Genomic DNA, 19,860 nt, shown 5'->3' on the forward strand with positions numbered 1-19,860 from the left:
CAGCACAAGGAGTGAACTATTATCCACCATACATACAGTCAGGTTTCCTGCATTGTGCTGCTCCCCTGCTGTAATGATACAGTGTAAATGCACATGATCACGCCACAACCACAGTTTAAGTGTGCTATATGGAGCGCATGGAAAAAGGGCGTATTCATCTAAATCTAGCAACAATCCCATACACAGCCTGTCTGTGCTGGTTTCATTAAAGTTTCCATCTGACACAGTGGATATGCCTACCTCTAAGTTGTGCATCTGTGTAGACTAGGCCTTGTGTTTCACTCGTGCTTCACTTGCAGAAGAGACACAGCTGTGACCCAGTGTGTCTTTTTTTCTGTTTCAAGACTATATTTACACACACAAATACATTATAACTTAATAAGCTGCGAGAGAAGTCCTTTTTCGATGTTGCTTTAGAATCTAAGGGTATTTTTTATTATTTGCAGTACTGTGGAGCATACAGTACATCATATATGTGTTTGTTTGGGGTAGAGGAATGTGTTGGAAAATCCTCCACAGTAGGAACTGTAGGAATTATGCATTTCAAAATTCAGAGGCTCTTGTATTCTCTACTGTGATCTTCCCCTGTGATGACATCCTATAGCAGTTAGGATGTCATTTCAGTTGTGTTTTTACTGCCTGCCAATGCTAATGTGCCATCTTGTGTCTTGCATATGTCTAACTAATTTCTATGAGGTTTCATGCATCTTAATGTTAGAAATCACAACTGTACATTAGCCTTAATGTGCCATCTTGAAAGGTTTAATTTCCTGTTTATATAGAGCACAGTTCTTTCAGTACTGTGTCAGTGTTTTGTACACAGCTTCAACAGCATTGAAGAAGCAAATGAAAAGATTTGAAAACTAAAACAATTCCAGCAGCATGAATTACCAGACATCTGTAAAAAGAAGTTGAAAGCGTGTTTTTTAAATCTAGACATGGATATTTGATTAAACTGTACTGAAAGGATTGACTTAATACTGCAGTTTGTGTAAACCATAAACCTTCCAGCATGTTTTATACTAAGCAAACACAATCAGTAATATGGGCAGGTTATTTGTTTTTTTTAGATCACTGTCTTACAGCCTGGTACATTGTGGCAGTAATATCTGACCAAGTAGAGTTGTGCTCTAATGATGAGATTAAGTTGATCGATTTTCTGGTACAGATTGTTAGTGGACTTTTGTCTTCCTGAGGTTTGGGAGACAGGAACAGGATATATTAAGGTCGGTGCTACCTGCTACCTCAGTCAAAAGAATTTACATGGCATTTGGATAATTCTCACCGCCTGCACGTTGAGCATGGTCCGCAGGGAATCAAAATGTATTGATTATAGATGATTTGATCTGAATCTATATTTGCATTTACTGTTCCTTTTTCCCCACTGAAGTGAAAAAACAACCCTTCGACCCATACCTTGGTCACAGTTTTATGAAAACATTTGAGAAAAAAAACAACTTGTCAATGATGCTTTCTCTATTCTCGATTCCCACACAGTAATCAAGGTTTTCTTATGAATATTGTTGTAAATGAACTTTGTTTCAGGAAGTTGCTCAAAATAGAGCTGTCGCACTTTGTTCTCCTTTAGTGGGGGAGGAAGTGAGTAGTGCAGCTGCTGCAGCTCTTTGTCAGCACTGTCAACCCGGAGCTTTGGTGACCAGCAATTTCTTCCAAGTCTATCATGGTTTTGTATTTTGATAAAAATAAATACATCAATGCCTCAGATGTGAGAGTGCAGGATCATAATGATACCTGTCTGCTTATAAATCACTTGCACTAGTATATCTTTGATGTACCAAAATAGCAGGTGCAGTGAAAATGTGTATTTTCCACTTTCTTTGAATGTTCAACTGGTCACAGATTGAAGATATTTCCATAAGTGAGTAGCAACACTTTACATGCAGAAGTCAAATAAACAAATGATCTTTACTTTATATCATCATTTGTTAGATTATGGTGTGTTCAGACAAAACAAAGCAAATTTTTGCCTCAATTTATTTGGCGAGTATTGCCGCTGGATTGTTTTTGTAGTAATTTGGGAAATAACCAGTCAAGTGGGGAAGGCAGCTAACGCTAGTGCTAACTTGGTTCGTAATAAAGTACAACCAATAGCAGGAATCAAATACCAGATACAGAACATAACCAGATAGTCCCAGTGCTAGCTGATATTTCTCAAAGCCCCCTTTAAATTACAAAAGTTGTATTGTTCAACTTTGCACTTGTATTCATTGGTGGCCACAGACAGCAACAATAAATCTATCCTCTATTTCTGCTTCTCGGTGACGCCAGGAGTTTCTTCACACCGATGAGCTTTTGTGGCACAGTGTCTTGTGAATGATTTTACTCTAGCCAAAACATTTTTAACTCATAGATACAAATCGCTTTGTATATTATTTGAACTGGAATTTATGTTGAATACTTTATTTTACAAGTTATAGCACTATAATCCTAATAGACTTAGTCATGGGCTGTAATGTGAAAGGCAGTTTCAGCACATTTCATTATGAGCTGCAGTAAATATTGAGGTATTTAATGTTAGAAATTAATATTTGGATTCATTTTAGATGCAAGACACGAAAAACTTTCTGTGAAAATGTTGCCCCCCTCTAGTTGGTAGCCCCTCACAGACCGGAGAATGCAAAGCATATGGTGAGGGGAACAGCGTTGCTGTGGCTGAGAGTGAAGAGTTGCTTAAAATAGCTCATGGGACACAGGCCAGTGGTGCTTTGACTTCTATAGATGGTGAAGCACATAGACAGCCAGAATGAAATAAGGGCGGCTTGAAATACAGAGTGAGAGCTCACACTTGTTCAAGGTCAACTAGCTCTACTGTCAGCTGTTTTGATTTTCATATGTCCATTTGTGTTTGTGTGCATTTGGTTATGTGCGCAGCATTAAATGTTTGTAGTCCAGTAATGTTAAGTGGCCGGTGCATACCCCATATCTATCAGCCACTCAAACTAATAAGTTTGACAGATACACCCTCTGCTCATTTGGTTTACACGCTTCTGGCCAATTGCCACTTGCGATGTTCTAGCCATATTTGCACAGTCAGCTAAGCTGGAACTCTCTGAGCTCAATAATGGCGCCAACTTGAAAATGAAACCTTAATTTCATTTATTTAAGTTCTAGTTTAAAATGTATCATTTTGCAAATGTTAAAAGTGTATTATTATTTATTACTGATGCACCCGCTGGAAGAAATTATATTCCCTGCCAGAGACTAGTCCTCAAAAACATGTTCATCTTATTAATTGTATTGTCATGTTAGTGTTTTAAATATAAAAAACAGCTCATTTTGAAGTTCAGTCCAATTTTGTACTCAAGTACGATGAAAGTAATTCAATAATGTTTGTAGCAGATGGAAATGAGACAAGTTCATTTTCTTGATGTATTGAGTTTTCAAAAAAGTTTACATTTTAAACATTTTACAGATTAAGCAAGTAATCTGCCAGATCATCTTAGAAATGTTTTGTGTGTGTACCATGCCAACTTGTGGGCACACAAACATCCCCTTGACAAATGTTTTTATGTGGACTAAGTAAGTAGGCTAAAGCCTTAACAAGCTACTTAGGCTTTTTGTTAGCAAGCATCTGAATTATGCATCAGGGCTTTTTAAGTTATACTGTTTATATCATTTTGTATTTTATAAACAAGAGAAGAGAGCATTTGCTGAATGCTTTCACCTTGGAAATGGCAAATATCTATGTAGCAGACAACTACAATATGAGTAGATATTTTGTTGTCATGGCTGATTGGTTGTTACATGTATAATATATTCTGGGGATTCAGTTTCTGTTTTTTCGTAAACTGTGGGTTGGCTTCCATTTGTAGCGTAGTATTCATATAAATAGTTATCTAATTATTTACTATATTTATTAGTATCTAATAAAAAACGTTTTCATCATTTTTACTCTTGCAAAATTGCCCTTACTTTTTGAATTACCATTAGGCATGGGTTTTTGTCATCCTTAGTCTTGAGCTGAGACACAGTTTTAGCCAATGATTTGAAAATCAAGTCAAAGAAGCACAGTCCAGTCCACCTGGGGAATAATTATTTTATTTTTTTAACTCTGGCTCTTTGTCAACACATTAAGTGGTTTACATCTGTAAAACGTGTCCAAAGCCTTGTATCGTTAATCTGAGGTCCAGGCAGATCAGAGTGCAAGTGCTGCCTGTGCTACACTGCCTATGTGTTCTACTGAATAATGCAGTGTGCTCAGAGAGTGTGAGGAATTACATTTCCTGGAAGAGACGTACAGTGAGGCTCCATTCTTCCACCATGGAGTCACAATGTTGTCAGTCTGTGTTTGTGACTGAGCACATGACAACTGCAGTAAAGGCCTGTGTAAAGCCTGGTTTATTTTTCTGCAAACTTAGATGCGTGTGAACGAGATGATATGTCGTGGCCATGAGTTATGAATCTGTTCCTTAATAACAAGACCAGGCGACCTTGGAAGCCTTTTAGATATGAGATTAAATCTTTCACTTAATCATATGATGTACCCTCTATAATGGGCTTCAGTTTGACACACACTGTCTGCACTGACTCTGATTAAGGCCACACTGTGCTGGAAACGGTTGCAATTAACAGTCAATAAAAACATCCCTGTCCTCATTTGCCAAGGCTGACTGGTGCGCATGGCTGTATTTTGGTGACAGGATGTGTGTGTGTGGACTGTACAGGGCAGTGCCAACGTGAAACTATAAGGAGGGGAAAATTAATCAAAATTGATTTAATACTAGGCTCTACTAATAATTCAAAATAGGAATGGCAATTGCTCTGACCATCTGCAATCCTAGATTCCATTCCCTATCAGCACAACCCTAGTTCAGATAATTATTTGTGTTTGATAATGACCATGCTTATGAAAAAGTGCATTTATCTGCTCTACCATGGCCCTTCTTGCAAATAATAGCACACGTGTCTGCTCTGTATTTATTTTTCAGATTAGATAAAGCAGTGAAAAAGAAAATGCAGAGTCCTGCAGATTAAAGGAAAATTACATTTGTAGAAACATGTTTACTATCTTGAGAGAAGATTAGTATCAACGTTGTATTTGCGCAGTAGAGAGGACATTGTGGAGATAATTATGGGTTGTATTTACCTTACATTAGACCTAACCCTATTGCAATAGAAGTCCCAACTCATCTTCAAATTTTAGTGAGTTTTTCTGAACCTCAGCAAGCCGCCCTGGAATCTGGCCATGCATCGTCTTTACATTTGCTCTGCTAATTGGCTTGTGCCTCAGCCTCTTTGTGGCTAAGAGACAAATAAACAGAGAGGGAAGAAAAGAGAGAGATGGATGGAAGCAGGGAGGCAACCGTTTGGGTCAAAGGAACAAACTGTTGAACTTGTTGACCAGGGAAAAACATGCTTTCATTGGCCAGAACCAATCCACAAAGGAGCAGTAAAATATAGTGCAAGCTTCAGGCTGAGAGGAGAAAAGAAGCGTTGCCACTACTTCTGCCTGTTTGAGTCTTATTATATGGTTGTTGTACTGAAAACCATACCTGCAGTTTAGGCTGCTGCACACTAGAGGATAATCGGGACGATTTTAGACCCTGCTAGCCCCTTCCGACAATCATGGTGGTGTTCCCGCCTGGAGGTCAGTAAGTGATTGTCTGCCCAAATACTCCTGAAGTGTGAGGGGCCTAAAAAATAATCTTGATGTTAGCGATTGAGTCCGAGACTCCCCGACCTCGAGTCATAAATATCAAACATGATAATCGGCTCTGACAGAAACCTGCAATAGCTAGAGAGCGAGAGAAAGAGCTGACTGGGAAGCGTCTCCAACCGGATGTTGTGTACTCGTACAGCGGCGACTAAAAACAACAACAACAACAACACATTTCCAACTCACCTTAACTCACTGCGAAGATTTTACATCTCAGCCATGACAAGATTAATTTTTTTTCACTGCAAAACAGAACATGTTTGTTTTATGTCCGAAGTCACGTTTAATCACGCAAGTGTTCCACACTCCAATTCAGAAGGTGGTGGTATTTACGTAAATAAATACTGAAGAAGATACTGCGAGTTTCTGTGAGATTTCAAGTCTCTAGAAATCGCCACTATGAAATCATTTCCTACAAATGCCAAGTGTGTGGTCTGACGTTCTTGCCAAATAGTCCAGGGCGTGCGTTCCAAAGATTGTAAGATTAAAAATCGTTTAAATCTGTCAGTATGTATGTGGTCTCCCACATTTTTAAAATCGGTCAAGAGTTGAAAATCCTCTAATGTGCAGCAGCCCTTTGGCATAGCGGTGTGGCCGTGCTGTGTCTGCTGTTACTGCTGTGCTCAGCATTGTGCATTTGGATACCGTAGGGATGATTCCATTAAATTCAAGCTAGCAGCCAATGCAGAGTTAATTCTCTATCAGACCTTCTGTAGCGCCCAAACTCAGTGTTACATATTGAAACATGTCTGGAGAAAAGTTTATTCTATCAGCTGCTTTTTTTTTCAACTCAATGAGCATCTTTGAAACTACATTGTATGCAGTAATACAAAGGTTACATTTCTAGACATGAACATTGAATTGTGGAATGTTTTGGAAAAAAGTGTCTGACAGCTCTTTGAAGATGCCTCCGAAGATGTTTTTCACCAAAAACGGAGAATCCTTAGAAACCATTGAACACTGATATTTCAGACATTACCAACGAACAGCCCTTATATGCAGCCTTTTGCCTTGTGACTGCAAGTCAAACATGTTCAGCTTTCATATCACAGCACATTAAAACACTAGAAGAAGTCTGATTGCATTTAATGGGTGGTGATACATCTCGAGTTGATGCTGAAACCTCTAAAATATCAGACATTTTCTGAGAGAAGTCCAGATACTTGGCATGCCGAGCAAACGTTCACCATGTTGTTTTGAATTTAATTTTATGTTTTGAATCTATGGACTGGACTAAAGGCCGGATGTTTGTCCATCACCTTGTTTTAGTTGTAACTGCCTGTTTCCTCCGGAGGTCTTGCACGTGTCACCGCACAGTCATTAGTCTAGCATTCGGTGGCCCCTTAGTGTGTACGTCATATCCTCAGGATGGAAAATAGATTTGGTTTCACAGGAGGGCGGTGCGGCTTAAGTTGCGTTGATTAGGGCTGAGCTGTGCAACTATGGCAACCCACCCCCCACCTACCCACCGTCTAACCAAAGGGGAGATACCTGCTGTTTTCTGTTTGGCTTTTTTATTTCAGCCTAGGATTTAACATGTTGAGGTTGCTTTATTGTCCCCCATGGGAGAATTTGTTTTGTGTTGCTACTGTGTTATCAACAGGGAAAGATAAGGACAAATAAAGCAAATATAACGGTCCCTTGCACCCAGAAGCACTTTGCCTAGGACCAACTATATGATGACTAACAGAGCTGCTTAAGTATAGTATGTCCCTGTACCATCCTTGGTTCCTGATGAATGTAAGGGGTGTGTTGATATGTGGCTTCACTCTCTCCTCACTTCCCCAGGGAAAACCTGTTCCTTATAAATAGGACATGTTTGTGAGGCTGGGATGGTTAGAATAACTGCCTGGTTGCTTTGCTCACCAGCTGTTCCATGCATTTGTTTTGACCATGTGATAAAATTGTCAAAAACTTATTTTAGCTGGTCTTAATCTCACTGTTGCCATCCATATGTAGCTTCTGTCCCCCACTATTCAGTCCTCTATAGCGCTAAAGACGTTAGAGAGTAGTTATCCATAGGACCCCCTTACATACAGCAAGTAAAGGTACAGTTGTGTCCAGTTTTGAGAAACAGCAGCCTAAATAGAGGGTATATCTTGTGGACTGAACTGAAATGAAAAGAATCTCCATCTTTTAAATTACTCTCTAATGTTATTTTAGGGCTGAGTTCTTCTGAGCCATGCTGTAATCTATGTCAGCAATGAGGATATAATTACTATTGAAACTGGAATGACATTAAGTAGAGCGCATACCTCCACCAAGGCCCAACACTCCCCTTGTATTCAATCGAGCCTTATAGCTAAGCCACCAAAACAATGCAGATCATGAAATCACAACATTCTTCTACCAGGCTTACAATGTTTATGTAGTCTATGGTGAATAAAAAAGGTATAGTGCAGAAAAAATATGTGTTATAAAGACAACTAAAGTAACTAAAAATAAACAGAATGGAGAAAAAAAATTCTAAAATCCTGGATCCACCCTCTTGTCCGGATTCGTGCCAAATTTCTCCACCTAGTTTTTGAGTAATTCTACTGACAAACAAACGGAACAACCAAACAGACAAGGGTGATTATAAATGTCTCTTGTTGGAGGCATTTATAATCACGGCATGATTTCAATATATTGATTGAAATATAGAGACTATAAACAATAATGATGTGATGTAAGGAAACTCTTGCAGATTTCTGATTGTCACGATTTCTCCCTAAGCAGTGTTTTGACCTGTCCCACACATATATACTGTTAATCTGCACTCAATGAGTATCTCTGCATCTCATTGATGTTAATATTCCTTGAGGCCACTCCTGCATGGACAGACTTGAATCAGAACAAAAAAACCTTGTATACCTCATGCTGTCAGTGCTCTCAACATTTATAGGCCCTAAACCTAGGGTTCTTGACAGTCATGTCAGACAGACACGTCTTACCTATATTGGAGCTGACAGGCCTGCGTCACCACCAGCCGTCCCTGTGACATGGTATTACAGTGCTATTATAGATTTACTCAAAGTAACACTGAGCCAGCACGTAGGTGAAGAAATAGTGACTATGCTTCTTATTCTTAAGCAGCCTGAAGCAGACACAAAACAGCCTGTCAAAGCCCTGATCCCAGCCTGGCTGACCTGCTAACCCACTGGATCAGCCTGCTGATGCCTGGCGGCTGTGGCACACTCACAACACAGGCTTGCGGGTCACTTGGCACTGTTACACATGTACCACACAATCCCCATCTGACTGGCCATCATCAGGAACTCTATAACATTACTAATAATGGATATGCGTTCGCTGAAGACTTAAGCATACAATACCAAAAACAGCACATCAACGAGGAGTGAAATTGAGAGAAATGGTTTGTTGGTGCTATCATTAACAATTTGAGATCTACAACCCATAAAGCTGTCTTTTCTTGGAAATGTTTTCTATTAAAGATTTAATAGTTTAACATGATATAAGAAATTAGTTTAATTTCTGAACTGTTTTCTGGGAAATGTTCAGTGTTCGAATCTGTTTTCATTTTGTGATGACTTTCATAGAAACAGATTTTAAAATTGGCACAAAAACATTTATTTGAAAAACTTTTATTTCATACATGTCACATTTAAATACTGTCATATCAAACACTGTTGTTCTGGTACTGTAGTCTAACATGTGTGTATTTTGTCTTTTCCACAGGGCTCCAGAGATTATTTTGGGATTGCCGTTTTGTGAAGCCATAGACATGTGGTCGCTGGGCTGTGTGATAGCTGAACTTTTTCTGGGCTGGCCCCTTTACCCTGGGGCCCTGGAGTATGACCAGGTAAAAAACCATTTTTATCACCAGTCACTGTTAAGATGCTCTTGGCTCATAATTCTGGAAGAATTTCCTGCATCTTTGAACCTCCCTGTGTGCAATATTCTATTCTTTCATTCCAGATCTTTATTCAAATCATCCCAGCATCTCCTACCTCTGCTTTCCCCCTTCCATGACTAAGCCTCTCCTCGCCGCAGCTTCACCACATGAAAAGTGTTTTCTTTATGGCACACCATTTTATAGTGGTCCTAACCTCAGTTTATAAGTTTTACCCACCCTACCATCTCTTCTCTCATAAATTACCTCCCTGACCATTTCCCTCCCACCCATCCTTAAATCGCCCACGTGGCTGTCAAGGCATCATTACACCCTCTGTTTCCAACCAGTCACTTATTTTTCTGCTTTCATTTCTCTCTGTCTTTTTCTCCTTCTTTCCATTACCCCCTATTCTTTCCCATCACAGCAACCCACAGAGGAGAGGCTTCAGTGTGTTTGTTTTTGAGTTTGCATGCCATCCAGCTTTCTATTACAGACTAGCTCTCGGGTTACTGACTCAGACGTGGCTCATGCTGTTCAACTTTGTGGGATTTGTCATTCATGGCTACTTCAGTCTGTATCTCTCCAAAGAAGTCTTGCAAAAAGCCAGTATGAAAGAGAAGCTGACAAAAGCTTAAAAAGGCAGTTGGGACATTGACCAGCAAGTCTAGGCCAGATAGTTTGAAGCCAAGACAAGAATGCCACATTATCACAGTGTACAGTTGGAAATATCTGTTTCTGTATTTTAACCTGTGTGAGATCTTGGCCTAATCCTGTTTTAAGGGTACTGAAGGGATTTTCTGCTGCAGGACGGCATGGAGAGGAAACTTTTGATGTTAAGGCAAAGAAAAACTTCTGTGCAGACTGTTTGAATGAAGAAAGAGGCAGAGCGCTCAAATGACCTACACTAACAAATTAGTGCAGCATTTACCGGTACCCTTAGTGACATACCTACCCTGAAAGCCATACCAGCTGGCGTCTGTGCCAGTGAGCAGAGAGGCATGTTCTTGTGATCGATGGTATGTCTATTAAGAGCTGCTGGGTGCCTGCCCCTCCCAGTGGAGCCCTTACAGTGTCTTCCCAGGACTAGACTGATCTGGGCTTATGTTGAGTGGCTTTCCCCTACCCCGGAGCCTTATCTACTCAAAGGCTGCCAAAAGAGCCTCAGTCACATCCGGCTATGTCCTATGCTGTACTCTACAGCACAGCACTCGGCCCCACTGCATGCTGCAGTCTTACCAAAGTATTTTTATGGTCTGGCGTCATTTTTCATTCTCACCAGGACCAAGGCAGGAGAGATAACTCAACACCTCCGGAAGAGATTTGACTTGAGTGCTGCAGCACCAGTCTAAATATGATAAATCTGTTTTTGCAGGAGCCAGCCAGCCAGCATGTCGCAAAGCAGCTTTAAAGATATCTGGGGTGAGCCTCCTCAATTTAGTAAGGGGCTGCTTGCAGTTGATGGGGGGCAAAGGGGGATGGGATAAAGTTTGCATGCACAGGCAGTATGAAAAAAATAAACCTGAAAAATAAAGATAAAAAAGATAAAAAATAAATTGAGTATTGAGTGGCAAACTCTGGAATAGAGTAGCACAGAGCATTCATCAGAACCTACTGTATAACTGCTTTCAGGCTGATATTGATGTGCTTTAAACAAGAACACATGATTCCTGCAGTGGAATTTATGTCATGTCCTGCCCCAGACGCCCCACCTCTCCTCTGAATGTTCTGGACGTTTTACTGTTGTTGTGAGCATGTCTGACTCGGCCAAACTCACACTGTGTTCTTTATGTGAAAGGCCAAATTCGGAAAATTGGATCCGTTCATCTGCTTATGGAGGATGAATGAATTTAAATCCAAACACACAGTAAACACTGGCAGTAGAGGGTGGGAGTAATCTGTGGAACAAAATCAAGCATTAAATTGCTTTAGATTTTATCTCATTGGGTCTTACACTGATTATGATGTTGGTGTCTATTTTTGTCAGTTGATTAAAATACCTACAGTAAATTTCAGGCTTTGAATGTTCTCTGGGACGACTGAACTGGAATCACATCCCAGGGAAACCCCTATCATAGACATGTGGGTTTACAATTTCAATGAATCCCTATGATCTTTGATAGTGGTTCTGACTGAACTCTGCTTTCATAGCCTCCTCCATTTTGGAAACTCTGCCCACTGATACAAAGGTTCTCCGTTTATTCACTGAATAGAAAAACCAGTCAGTGCAGGAGCATAGCACCAATGGAAAAAATGCCATGACTTTCGTTTTGGTTCCTGGTGCTTTCTGGGTACTTTCATCTCACAATGAAGGCAAACACTATGCCTCATCATCACTCATTATTCCTTCAAAACATTTCAGAGAAATGGAAAAACATCAAGAACACAAATTCATAGATATCTGCCCAGATTATCTCACAGTCACTCACAGCTTCACTGGTGACAGAAAAACATTATGGAAATCGACATAAATTGCTTTGATAATATAATGATTTCTAGCTGTAGAGTATTAGAGTTTGTTTTTAACTTCATTTGTTTGCTATATAGAAATTGAACCGTACTTACAAATGGGAAGCATGTACATCAATTTATTGCTTAAAATAAAATAACCAACTCATGTCGGTTAACAGCTCGCGCAGCAAACTGCTGGTGTGAGGTGTCATCCAGGGGCCACGGGGTGATCTGGTTGGAGCCGACTTAGCTGTTACCCCCCCCCCCCTTTCTTCTTCTTCTTATCTTTCTGCATGGGGTCTTGTTCCATCCCACACAGCATATTGTATTTATAACTCTGGCTCTTGCTCTGCCCTGATCTTACCTCATCCCCCAGTCACTTCATCTTTTACTTCACTACAGCAGGAGGTTGCACACCTCCTTGATGCGACAGTCTCAGCATTCAGCCAGCGTCTCGTTATGAGTAGCTATAATTAGCCCAGGAGCTAAAGTCACGGGTGTCTCACACTATATTTTTGTCTTGTTGGTCTCTGTAAATTCACCTTTCAGACATGCATTGAACTCCGGGCATTTTCCTGAAATTTTACAGAGGGGCATCTTGATGACGTTTTGTATGACACCTAACTGAAAGAAAATATAGAAATATCTCAGAAAATAAAGAGGAGCCTTATATGTTGAATATGAATGAAGATGTCAACTTGGAAAGATGATGAGAGAGCTTTTGTTCATAAGGGCAGACGCAGCTGTTGATTTGCTAAACAAAAACGCATGATTTCCGAAGCAGAATTTCTGCGTCATGTTCTGTCTCCTGCATTCTCTACCCAGCTGGTGGTTGTGAACATTGCATGCTTCATATGTGAAGAACGTGGTCTGGAAAATTGGGTCCCTGTCTGAAAACAGCTTATCTGTATCTTGTTTTTTGGGAACCAGAAGGAATGTTCCTGTTTGTGAGTACACAGGGTATGTGGGAGGGTGTAGGTATGTTATTCTAAACTGAGCTGTTCAATTTGTTATTACAGTGACGGATAGCATTGAAATGCATCTTATACAGCATGTATTGTTATCTGGGCTGCCATTAAAGAAAGGCTGCCTTTGCTTCCTGTCTGCTCTGAAGCAGGCCTGGGCTCGCTAAATGGTTGTTTTGTGAAGCAGTGGCTTTACATCAGTGATCTCACTGGTTTGCCAGATCTCTGCAGACACACCCTCTAGGAAAAATAAGGGTTCTTCCATCACAAGACTTTTATCACCCACACACAGGCATTGTGTTTGTTTTTGCTTTTTTTTCTGTCTGTTGCTGTTTAAATGATGTTGCTGAAAGTTTTGTCAGTTTAAATCAGCATGGACTAAATGAAAGGAAAATATTTATCTTACATCTGTATTTGGGAATTTCAAATATAGACATAAGTATAATTTTATAAAACTGTTTATACAGTACATTTGAATATGACAAACGACTGTTCTGTCACTGTGCGGCTTTTGTCTCATTGATTCTTAGCAGCACTGAATCTGTAATGGTTGTTGTCCTTAACACTTGGGTGTGATTGACGTCAGCGAGGCCTCACTGGTCTCCTCATAAACCTGTGTGTGACATTCTTGCCTCGCAACATCTGACTGACAAGCATCATTACCAAGTGAAGCACTTGGCATTGAAACCATAGATTATTGTTATCTGAGGTTATATGAAAAGACCCTGAAACCTTTCAGAGATCATACACACAGGTTACCTTCGGTACAAGACCTCCAGTCCAGCCATTTGTCAGAAATGTGACAGCTTTTAGGTGTCTGTGATCGTCCCCACCATGTGCACATTCATGCACATCCACAGTAACTTAAGCTCGATGATGGAGTGACGTCCCTGTAAAAGACTTTGTTAATCATCATCAGTACACAAAATAAAGTGCTGCTGTGAAGGAGAACTTAAAAACCTGTAGGGGTCACTTTTTTTCAGCTACAAGATGTATTTTTTCTTTTGTTCATGTTCTCTTTTATCCCTCCCTCTATCCTTATGTCAAACAGATTCGCTACATTTCTCAGACACAAGGTTTGCCAGGAGAACACTTATTGAACACGGGGACAAAGACAGCACGGTTCTTTCGCAGAGAGTCTGACTCACCGTATGCAGCATGGAGACTAAAGGTTGGTTGTATTCACACACCAGTAATTCAAAACAAGCAACCTCTGGTACAGGTCAGGAATAACTCCCATCAGTCAAATAAAGACTTGTTCCTAATAAAGAAGCAATGATACCTTTCCTGAAACAAGGGGTGTAGTCACTTTGCTTTACATACTGTGAATCAGATAAGGGTTCTTCAATGACATTTTCCTAGCAATCACATTTACAACCAGAGGCTTCTGACATAGCATGAATTAACGTATTGCTGATAACAAACTGTTTTGATCATAATATTACTGCGCACGGAATCCTTACTTAAGTTTCTTTTTCTTTAGTCAACAGATGAGCACGAGAAGGAGACGGGAATGAAATCAAAGGAAGCAAGGAAGTACATCTTCAGCTATTTGGATGACATAGCGCACGTAAGTTTTTGCTGCTCAGACCACAAGTTCAGGGATAGTTCAATTTCAAATGAAGAGAGATGAGAGAATGTGGGTTACTAGGTCCGTATGAACAAAAAAGATCACACATCTAATTACAGAGAAAGAAAAGAGTGCCTGTAAGCGTAACTTACCGTCAGTTAAATACTAAACCTGTATTAAAAACATGAAGGTTCAAGTTTCACTTTGTAAAAGAGACCACAGTGGAAATTCCCCAGGCAAACATCAATGCTTTATCAGGTCTGTACTTTTTGGAGTTGTAGGAGATTCTTGTGAATTCATTACTCATGGTGAATAGAGGTTTATCGTTCTTAGGAAATAAGTATCATAATAATCCTTAATCATACACAGACTATCTGTATTGTGTTCATATATATATATATATATATATCCTCTTTTTGAGCACTGTGACAAGAGGTTTTAACAGAGAAGTGTTTGCATTCCAGGTGAACTTGGTGATGAATCTGGAAGGTAGTGACTTGTTAGCAGAGAAGGCAGACCGTCTGGAGTTTGTGGGACTGCTGAAGAAGATGCTCTTGATTGATGCGGAGGAGAGGATTGCCCCTGCCGAAGCTCTCAACCACCCCTTTGTGACAATGCAACACCTGCTTGATTTCCCCCACAGCAACCAGTGAGTCCGCTGTGCCTCAAATTCTCAGACATGTTGTCATTTTGACCTCCCTACATACAGCTTGAACTCTCCCATGTGTCTCTTCTGCCCACAGTGTTAAGTCGTGTTTCCACATTATGGATGTTTGCTGGACTCGTCCCAGTGCGTACGAGGCGGCCAACAGAAATAAAGGTCCGTTTGTCAGACCTGTGACCACAACTGCTGCCGCCTCAGTAAACCATCCCTTCAGCAAGATGAGCGGTGTCCATGCACAAGTAAGACGTACAGGGCATGTTAATGGCCAGTGGGTGTTTTATTCCACTCATAGTAATCCTTAGATCAGGGATTAAACCAATTATCAAAGGAAAATCAACGGAACCAACCAACTAACAAGAATAAGTTTTAAAATAATTGTATATTTCATTATACCATTCACATTTAAATAAATAGATATATTACTCTTTCCATTAGGAAAGAATAATCATTGATGGTGATGTGAGGGGTATTGACAAGCAGTGGTTTGTTCAGTTCATCTGCTCCTGTGAAGACTATTCATGTCGACTATTTCCTCGACTTTATTGCTTTCGTGTATGCTGACATGCCTGTCTTATTGCGTCTTTGCACTGCTGTCATGGCAACAAAATCATGTCATGTTTCTGAGGTCATGGCAACAGTGCTCATATCAGTGTTGTTGCTGAGGAGAAAAGGGAGATGACCCTCTTATTCGGGATGAGATCTTTTATAATGCAAAACACCATAAAGTCTATTTTGAAAGCCACTGTGCTGAGGATGAGATGTGAAATCATCACCATGTGTGATTTATTACTCGTAAGACACTATAAACGTGACAACACATGTTTCATCAGAAAAATGGAAGGCTAAAGTCTGAAGGCTCTTTCATTCCTATTCAGAATTGAAACCTGATGAAAGAACACACACCTTGCACAATTAAACAGCTGTGATTTGTTTTACCACTGAGCAGTATAGTAAATAATAAATCCTTCTTGCTCATGAGGATATTACAGCAAAGCGTTGTAGCTCTTTTAGTATTATCCTTTGAAAGACTGCTTTGTGTTTACTATCATGTGTATGGGGGCAGGGCTGCATGCAGGAGCCAGAGCGGAACAATATACGTCTAGTTCTCGTTATTCAATAAATGTGATTATAGCCAGGCATGAGAGCAGTGTGAGTGGTGAAGCAGAGACACATGCTCGGCTGTTCCTTGTTTATCCCTCGGGACTGTCTCAAAGAGCAAGTTGAACGTTGTCTGACAACCTTTTAGTTATCCAGATATTTAAGTAAAGAAGATAAATAAAAGAATCAATCCAAGAGCTGCCAGCCAACATTCTAAAAGTATTTGTTCATTTAAAAATGTGCATCAGCGTAGACAAGATCCTCATTGAGGGGGTTAACAAGTGCGGAAGTGGGCATTGAATAGGTTTAATGTTTAATTCTGTATATTGAACTATTTCTGGAGATGATTAGTCAAGTGTTATAGACCACAATGCTGATCCGCCACCGCTGAGCCAAGTGAACCACTGTCTACCCGATGAGAAGCCAGGGTTAACGTCTAAAGTTAACCTACTAATCTCTCAGTACAAGGCAGGTTATTGTTCTGTGCCTGGCTGCAAAACAAGACTGCTCCTGATATAAATGTCGCCACCTACTGGCTGTTTAATGTCACTGTTGATCGTTTAAATACCTCAGAACAGTCCACTCATCTCTTTTTTTCCTGTTTTAGGGGTTAGCTCCATCAGCCCCCTCAGTGATGCACCCTGGGATAACACTGCAGACAGGAAGTGGTCAGTTTGGGTGCAATGATTCATTTCAGCAGGCCCTCATCCTGTGTCCTCCATCCATTCAAGGTAGGATGTGTTGATCTTATTTTCACTTGTTTATGACTCATTTTGGTGGTAGGACTGAATTAGCTGAAGTCAGATATTTTTCCTGTCCATTGTCTCTGAAGGAATCCCCACCAACGCGGCTAAAACAGCAGGCTATTCTGTTCGAATGGAGACTTCTGTGCCTCTGGTCACTCAAGCACCCCCCATCCAGCCCATACAAATCAGACCTGGAGTCATCACACAGGTGAGGGTCTAGCTATGATAGAGATGATGGAACTGGAGAGTGTAAAATAATCATTTATTATATATTTATCATTAAAAAATTTTTGTCATCACCCTGATGCATGTACTTGTGGGTTTGTGTGATGTATGAGCTAATTCAAGTCAAAATAATTACTTGTCACTCAAGTGGAAATTCAAGGCAGGCGGTAGAGCAAACCAAAGTGCACAGACAATTCATCCACACACATGACAGATGAGACAAATCTAAAAATACAAACAAGTTTAGACAATACATAGAAAAACAATAAATGTTACATCAGGAAGTGCTTACTGAAGGATTGATAGGGTTGAAGTGCAAGCGCATTCATCAAGATATACTGACCAACCCCTTCACTGTGTGTCTGTGTACCAGTGTGACGGCCTCTGGAATAAACCCAAACTTCCTTTTTTACATATAGGCAGAAGAAAGCACCACTCAGAGGAAAATTACTAGATCTAACTGCTTTTCTTGTCTGCACTCCCATCAGGCCTGGTCCAACCGTGCACAACAGATCTTGGTGCCCACTTGGCAGCAGGTGACATCAGTGCCCCCACCACCAACCACGTTGCCATCTGACACTGTGGGCTCCCAGCGATTGGGTGACTGGGGGTAAGCAATTTATTAGTGTATGTTAGGGAGTTGCAGCACAGCACAATAGCTGTGTCTCAATTTAGGGGCCGCATCTTTAATCTGCTGAATTTTACCACCTATTGTGTCACAGCGGTGCGACTAGACTGTCCCAAGTCAAAGGCTCCTCCAAATGTGACCAGCAAATGTGTCCTTCCACCCCTGAGCAGCGGATGCTCCACTGGGTGGATCTTTCCCGGCTCAACATTTTCCATAGTTCATTGCACTTCAGTGACTGTTTTTCTAATAGGTAATGGGGAGCAATCAGAAAATGTGATGAAAAGAATTTATTTTTAAACCAGTACGTCGGCTGCGCAGATCAGGTCCTCCGCAGAATGCGGCTGCTGAATGGAGACATAGCTTATATCTTTTTGTTGCCATTGTCTGTATCTTGTCATGACATTGTGTCTTAACAAGTTTGATATATAATAGTTTATAAATCTCTATTTATTAGTGCCTTATTATCTTTGCTCTGCACACCCTGGGGAATGGCTGCACTGCTCTGATACAGAGTACAGCTTGCTGACTCCTCTGAATGTTAATGACAGATGACTCATACATGTCCTTTGGGGCCAGAGTCAGTAATGGTGCTAAAGCCTTTTAGCTCAATTTGCAATGTTCTCTTTTCTTAATGCAGGAAAGTGCGTCCCCATGGTAACCATTACAGCTCCATGATTGCACACCCTCAGCCGTTCTTAACCAACCAAATGACCATGTCCACGCACCAGCCAATCAACATAGGCATTGCACATGTGGTGTGGCCGCAGCCAACTGCCAACAAGAGATCCAAGCCTTGTGTGAACAGGTATGACACATGGGCAGTCAAGACACACACACTTGCGCACTGAAAATGTGTTTCCCCTCTCTGAACGTAATACGTTTTCCTCTGTAGGGGCAGCAACTTCTCCCAAAACACGAACATCCAAAATATAGCATGCCAGTCCCCAAAGATGGCTGATACAGCAAAGAATGTGGTGGAGGTAGAGGGGGAGAAAGCCAGATGTCCTGAGGAAGGGCATGTTATCAGAGAGGTTCAAAGATCACAGCAGGTGGACGAGGATGATGAGAACTGCTGTAAAGTGGAGCCGGACTGCGTAGAGCTGTCAGTTTCACAGGAGCAGCGACAGGCCATGGTGATCTCTGAGCTCGCCAGCCCGACTGTCAGTGTCATCAGTATCAGCAGCGACGAAGAGGAGAGCACACAAAGACACTCGATGGGCGAGTAAGTATTAAACTTCCTACAAATCATTTTTCTTACTTGTTATACAATACCAGTGTCTAATTGGCTGCTGCTGTTTCCTCTCCTCCTGCACGCAGATGTAAGGGTAGTGCAGAATGTGAGGCGTGTCAGAGCACTGTCAGTATGGAAAGAGTCTGTTCCCTCAGCAGTCCAGACAGCACGCTCAGCACCAGCTCTTCAGCCTCAGCCCAGTCCAGCAACTCACCTTGCAAACACCCCAACAGGTATTGTTAATGTAGCTAAGTTAGAAAAAACTTAGTTGCTCGACCACATACAAAGATGCGTGTCTGTAACTTACCTCCTCACTGGGCTACCTCTTGCAGTATGTCAGACGACGAGCAGGAGAGCGACTGTGACACAGTGGACAGCTCGCCTGCCTCAGATGCCTCCGGCCATAGCAACAGTCCCTTCACAGAGCAACGCTACATGGCCGACAGCAACCAGAACTGCGAGCCCCGTGTTGCGTGCGTTGCCCCGGAGACAGAGCCTGGAAAGCCAACAGTTCGTACTGTTGTGGTGCCTCCGATGAGGGTGCAAAACAACAACAATGCTGGTGTTGGGGAAACACCTGGCAACACAGGTAAAACTGGACACACTATGCACAGGCAACACAAATGCAATTGATCAGTTCCTTCTCAAAGAATTGACATTATAATGTATAAAAGGTGTCAAGCTTACAGACTGACATTTATGCTTTGTTATATCCGTAAGATCGGTTGGAAACAGATTATTAGACCTACATTCTTTCAAACCTTCATGGTTTT

At 41.1% G+C, this 19,860-nt stretch overlaps 1 protein-coding gene across 1 annotated transcript in view; it reads left to right on the forward strand.

The window, feature by feature from the left end:
• hipk3b (homeodomain interacting protein kinase 3b) overlaps positions 1 to 19,860 on the forward strand; it is a 37,583-nt gene that overhangs the window by 10,541 nt on the left and 7,182 nt on the right. Inside the window, exons 3-14 of the mRNA XM_020098817.2 lie at positions 9,356 to 9,479; positions 13,977 to 14,096; positions 14,409 to 14,495; positions 14,960 to 15,144; positions 15,239 to 15,398; positions 16,865 to 16,988; positions 17,090 to 17,211; positions 17,717 to 17,838; positions 18,494 to 18,661; positions 18,749 to 19,078; positions 19,174 to 19,320; positions 19,420 to 19,676. Of these exons, the coding sequence (XP_019954376.2) occupies positions 9,356 to 9,479; positions 13,977 to 14,096; positions 14,409 to 14,495; positions 14,960 to 15,144; positions 15,239 to 15,398; positions 16,865 to 16,988; positions 17,090 to 17,211; positions 17,717 to 17,838; positions 18,494 to 18,661; positions 18,749 to 19,078; positions 19,174 to 19,320; positions 19,420 to 19,676 (1,946 nt within the window). The remainder of the gene's footprint in view (positions 1 to 9,355; positions 9,480 to 13,976; positions 14,097 to 14,408; positions 14,496 to 14,959; positions 15,145 to 15,238; positions 15,399 to 16,864; positions 16,989 to 17,089; positions 17,212 to 17,716; positions 17,839 to 18,493; positions 18,662 to 18,748; positions 19,079 to 19,173; positions 19,321 to 19,419; positions 19,677 to 19,860) is intronic.

Source organism: Paralichthys olivaceus, chromosome 1, assembly GCF_024713975.1.
Source record: "Paralichthys olivaceus isolate ysfri-2021 chromosome 1, ASM2471397v2, whole genome shotgun sequence".
Taxonomy (NCBI): domain Eukaryota; kingdom Metazoa; phylum Chordata; class Actinopteri; order Pleuronectiformes; family Paralichthyidae; genus Paralichthys; species Paralichthys olivaceus.